General features: G+C 53.5%; 1 protein-coding gene across 2 annotated transcripts; it reads left to right on the top strand.

Annotated features, from left to right (window-relative positions):
* Positions 1 to 1,499: 1,499 nt before the first annotated feature.
* Il13 (interleukin 13) lies at positions 1,500 to 3,682 on the top strand. Of its 2 annotated transcripts, none has more exons than XM_013030944.1 (4): positions 1,500 to 1,631; positions 2,505 to 2,558; positions 2,774 to 2,875; positions 3,581 to 3,682. In XM_013030944.1, exons 1-4 carry the CDS (start codon positions 1,500 to 1,502, stop codon positions 3,680 to 3,682), a joined length of 390 nt encoding a protein of 129 aa, XP_012886398.1. The 2 variants fall into 2 exon arrangements, with proteins under 2 accessions (XP_012886398.1, XP_012886397.1); XM_013030943.1 differs by having other exon boundaries at positions 2,774 to 2,881.
* Positions 3,683 to 5,587: the final 1,905 nt, after the last annotated feature.

The raw sequence follows: 5,587 nt of genomic DNA, 5'->3' as shown, positions 1-5,587 counted from the left end.
CCCCCCCCAGGGCCCTTCTAAGGGTGAGGGTCACCGAGAGGATGGAGGGAGCCCGAGCCTGGCGGGAAGGGAGCCCAGGGGCGAATGCGCTCCTCCGGCCAGGGGGAGGACATGGACCACGGAGCCCGCTCGGGGCCCAGTGGGCAAACGCTGTGGTCTGGGTTTCTGGAGCCTTCGGAGGAAATGAGGGGAGACGGGGGCGGGGGGGAGGACGCAGCTGTGTGCATTCTCCAGCTTGGAGACTAGAAGCTTACACAATCCAACCTGCACTGGGGCTGGGATGGCCTGCTGTCGACCTGGCCCAAGAAGAAAGGATGGCACTGGCCAAAGCAGTGGTTACCCACCTGTAAGCTCAGCAATTTGGGAGGCTGAAGCAAGAGGACTGTGTTTTGAGGCCAGCCTGAGCTACACAGCAAGACCTTGTCTCAGAAATTCACATTGCCTGAAGATAATAGCTCCATGTTAGGGCATTTGCCTAGTATGGATAATGGGTTTTAAGCCCCAGCACTAAAAACAACAACAAAAGAAAGGCCAGGCTGAGGGCCTTGGTGGGCCCCAGCACCCCAGGCTGTTCATAGCCGGTTATTTTTCAATCAACGTTGAAAATTAAAAGTCCTTGGTGTACACCAGTGGCTCACACCTATAATCCTAGCTACTCAGGAGGCTGAGATCTGAGCATCATGGTTTCAAAACAAACTGGGCAGGAAAATCTGTGAGATACTATCTCCAATTAAGCACCAAAAAAAGCCAATTTAGCACACACACACACACAAAAGCCAGAAATGAAGCTGTGGCTCAGCGGTAGCCTTGAGCACAAAAGCTCAGGGACAGACAGCACCCAAGTCCTGAGTTCAAGCCCAAAGACAGCAACCCCCCTCCCCTCAAAAATAAATAAATACCCTAAGACTCTGGGTCTGGCAGGGAGAACCAGAGTCTGAACTTCTGTAATCCTATAGTGTAGCATCAGGCTACAAGTGAACTTTACTCCCTTTGGCTGTTTGAATTTTGTAGCCAAAGTAAGCGTTACTTTGGTAATTTAAGAGATCTCTTCATCAAAGAAGTCAAACTCCCAAGTCCCCACAGCGGTGGTGCCTGGCGCTTCTGGTGACCAAAGGGGTCTAGGATTGAGTCCACTGTCCAGGTTTTCAAGATGCTCATCAGGAAAGCATGCTGGAGCACAAGCAGACAGTGCCAATCACCATTCCCAGGAATCCAAGCGATTTGGATCCTGGGAACTGCCCCCAGACCCTTCTCAGTAAATCCACAAAATCACATTTTTCCCCCTTTATATGATGGATTTTCCACAAAGTAAAAAATCAAGATGAGTAAAGATGTGGTTTGTAGATAGCGCCCGACAGAGCAGACCAGCGGCGAAGCGTCACACCACTCGGGCCTATAAAAGCTGCCACCCAGAAGCTAAGGCCACAAGCGCCACCCAGCCTGGGGCAGCTTATGGTGTGCATCCGTTCCTCAGCCCTGCTGTGTTGATTTTGGCTCTCATGGCACTCTTGGTAATCATGATCCTTGCTCTTACCTGCTGTGGTGGCCTCGCGGCCCCGAGTTCCACACCCATGTTGGTGGCACTGAAGGAACTCATTGAGGAGCTGCACAACATCACGCAAGACCAGAAGGTGAGTTAGGGGCTGGTTGGGGACCTCTCAGAAAGAGATTGTGAGCAGGGGTGGGGTGGAGGGGCTAGGCAGGCTAGGAGGGAGGAAGACAAGCCAGTCTAGAAACGGATCTGTACAGTGTCTTTGGGTTTTCTGGGCCTGGACACCTGTTCCTGAGCTTTTTAAGCCCAGGGCTAGCGATCTACCACAGTACTATTTCTGGCTTTGGGGTGGTTTGTTGGAGATAAGAGTTTCCTGGACTTTCCTGCCTGGGCTGGCTTCAAACTGAGATCCTCAGATCTCAGTCTCCTGAGTTGCTAGGATTATACAGTTGAGCTATGAGTGCCCAGTGGCCAGTTAGCCATTCAGTGTCTTAGCGAACCCCATTCAATAGATTTATTATAGGGTCAGCTCTGCTTCCCCAGTGGGTATCTGAGCATTGATCCTACACCAGACCCAGTGTTAACACCTGCAGAGTTAGACATCTGGCCCTATTTGTCTAAGGTTCGGTGAGGATCACTGACAGGGGCCAGATTGAAACCCAGGCCTGGCTGACACTGGAGCATCGGCGATCTTAGCACTCAATACCACCTCTCATTGGAGGGGTCCTGGCCAGCAATGGCCCCGACCGTCCCATTGTAGCCTCAGTCATCCTGCTGGTGGCTATGGTGAGCTTTGAATAAGCCTTATCCATTACCAATTGTCACTCTATTTTCCTGTGTCAGTTTTAATACCACACACAGACTTCGAAGCAGAACAAGAGCTGGGGCTCAGAGGGCTAACTACTGTCAGGCCTGTGCTGTTGGGGATGACGTAGGCCCAGTCTGTTCGGGGAACCTGGGGCGGTCTGGGGCTGTCACTGGTGCCCTGCTCACTGTCTCTTTGCTCCCTCAGACTCCTCTCTGCAATGGCACCATGGTGTGGAGTGCTAACCTGACTGCTGGTGGGGTAAGGACCTGGAACTCCTGGGGTGAGGTCACGGGGGCTGCGGGCCTTGGGCTTGGCATCCCTGGACCCCCATCCACCTGTTCACTGGCTTTCCCAGACCCATCTCCCTTCACCAGGCCTCTCCGGCCTGGATTCTTCTAAACACCTTGAAGGGAAGGCGGCTTCCCTGAAGCCAGGCCTGATCCCCCCCGACCCCGTGGTCCTCTCCCCCACAGTACTGCGCAGCCCTGGCAGCCCTGACCAACTCCAGCTGTAGTACCATCCACAAGACCCAGAAGATTCTGAATGGACTCTGCACACACAAGGCCTCCACTGGGGTGAGTGTCCCTTACCACCCGACTCCCCCCCCCCCAGCCTGATTGGATTTCTAGGGGAACAAGGCTTAAACATCCCCCTGGTCCGCCCCCCCCAGGAACTCACAGAGCTGTGGCTGTAGGGCTCCTGACTCATAGCTAAGCCTCCATTTCCATATCTGTAAAATACAAGTAGTGAAAGCTGGACACCCGTAAGCTTGTGCCTGTAACCCTAGTTGCTCAGGAGGCTGAGATAGGAGAATCACGCTTTGAAGCCAGACCAAGCAAGAAAGTCTGTGAGAGTCTTTATCTTCAATTCACTATCAAGTAACGCTGATCATGGGAGCTGTGACTGGCCTTGAGCAAAAAGAGCTTAGAGAACCCAGCACTAGTGCCTCACACCTGTAATCCTAGCTACTCAGGAGGCTGAGATCTGAGGATCGCGGTTCAAAGCCAGCCCGGGCAGCAAAGTCCAGAAAACTAGAAGTGGCGCTGTGGCTCAAGTGGTAGCGCCTAGCCTTGAGCTGAAGGACAGCGCCCAGGCTCTGAGTTCAAGCCCCAGTGCTGGCTGACGCGCGTGTGTGCGCGTGCGCACACACACACACACACACACACACACACACACGGGTAGTGACAGCCACCAGATGGGGACTTTCGGATGAGTATGATGAGATGCTCCCTGGAAAGTCCCTGGCGTCCCACTGATGCGATGTCTCCTTTGTCCTACAGCAGGCCCCCAGCCTCCGAGACACCAAAATTGAAGTGGCCCAGTTCATAAAGACCCTGCTCAGATACTCCAAACAACTCTTTCGTAACGGGACGTTCAACTGAGGCACGCCATCAGGCAGAGCCCAGCCCTGACTGTTTCAGACAGGAATATGTTTCTCTTTTCAATGCCAGATGTTAATTGGGGGGGGCGTGGGGGGGGGAGAAGAGGGGGGTGATCATCTGAGCTTGGATCTCAGTCTGCCACCACTGAGCCCATCCCTTTTTCCTGGTGCCCGGGCTCAGCCTGGCGGCATCTTCTGCCCAGGATTCTACGTGCTGGGACCCGGGTCCTAGAACCAGCTACAGCATTACAGCCAGTCCTGTCCTGGGAGACGGGGGCTCACTTCACCCATGGGTGGGGGAGGCAGGGAACAGCTCAGGCTCCATTTCTTCTCGGTCTTATTTATCCTTATTTGTGTGTTATTTAAATGAGTGTTTGTTAGTACGGTGTTGGGGAGACCGTTGCTGCCTAGGCCCCAAGACCTGGGCTTCCAGCACTATAGCCAGTGGATGTTGGTAATTATTACTGTACACACAACTCTGCTACCTCACTGGGTCTCACCCAAGGCACGGGGCAGGAGAGAGACCAGAACAGCGATCTGCCAGCCCTCAGCCCTCAGTAATTTATTCTCATGTCCTTGTATTTAAAGTTAAGTATTAAATATGTTAGCAAAGAGTAAAATAATATATGGGAACACCGGCCTGCCACATGGAAAGGGGAAGGGGACTGGGGGGGGAGAGCAGGGGGGGAAGGAGGGGGGACAGGGAATTGACCAAGTTGTTACACGGATGGTCCGAAATAAAGATGGCGACAGATAGGCCTGATGGGTGGTGTTTGCCTTTTCTTTTGGCTCTTGGCTCAGATCTGTGTCCTGTAGGAGGCAGGCTGGCTGCAGGAGGGGGGAGGGGGGAAGGGCAGATAGCCTAGAGGAAGCCCCCCACCTACTGCCTGCCACCCACAGCAAAGGGGAGGAAGCCTGGGCGGGGATGGCGGGGTTTGAGGAGGTGTCTGGGGCACACGGGGACCTGGGTGGGTATCTCCTGATGACTGTGTCTATACCACCCACATCTCAGGATTCCCCCCAAGGCCCCAGAAGGAAGGCACCTGCGGTGTGTGGGGGGAGGGGGGTGGGGGGGGAGGGTGGCTTCCCAGAGGTCACACTGAGAAGCTGGGGAGGAGCTTGAACTCAAAATCCCAACCAAAGCCCCGGCTTCCCCTTTCCCTTCCTTATTAGCATATATGAATTACAGGATTGGAGGGTTTTCATCCACACATATAATATACTTTGATCTTCTTCACCTTCCCTATCACTTTTTTCCCCTCCTTCCAGCCTCCCCCCTTTAAAGCACACTTTAAAGCCTTCTTGCTTTATTATTTGTTGTGTGTACGGTGGTCCTGGGCCTTGAACTCAGGGACTGAGCACTGTCCCTGTGCTTTTGTGCTCAAGGCTGGTGCTCTACCACTTGAGACACAGCTCCACTCCCAGCTTTTTGGTAGTTAATTTAGATATAAGAGCCTCATGGAAGCCAGGCGCTGGTGGCTCACACCTATAATTCTAGCTACTCAGGAAGCTGAGCTCTGAGGATCATGGTTCAAAGCCAGCTGGGGAAGGAAAGTCTGTGAGACTCTTATCTCCAATAAACCACTAGAAAATCAGAAGTGGGGGCTGGGAAGGTGGCTCAGTGGTAGAGCGCTTGCCTTGCATGCCTGAGGCCCTGGGTTCGATTCCTCAGCACCACATAAGCAAAAAGAATAAAAGCCGGAAGTGGCGCTGTGGCTCAAGTGGTAGAGTGCTAGCCTTGAGCTGAAGAGCTCAGGGACAGTGCCCAGGCCCAGAGTTCAGGACCCACGCCTGGACACAAAAAAAAAAAAGAAAATCAGAAGTGGTGCTGCGGCTCAAGTGGTAGAGCACTTACCTTGAGCTGAGGGCTGAGGGACAGCGCCCAGGCCCAGAGTTCAAGCCCCAT

The sequence above is a fragment of the Dipodomys ordii genome, unplaced genomic scaffold (genome assembly GCF_000151885.1).
Source record: "Dipodomys ordii isolate 6190 unplaced genomic scaffold, Dord_2.0 Scaffold135, whole genome shotgun sequence".
Taxonomy (NCBI): domain Eukaryota; kingdom Metazoa; phylum Chordata; class Mammalia; order Rodentia; family Heteromyidae; genus Dipodomys; species Dipodomys ordii.
Note: the sequence above shows the minus strand (reverse complement) of the source record. Positions and strands in the feature narration are given on the sequence as shown.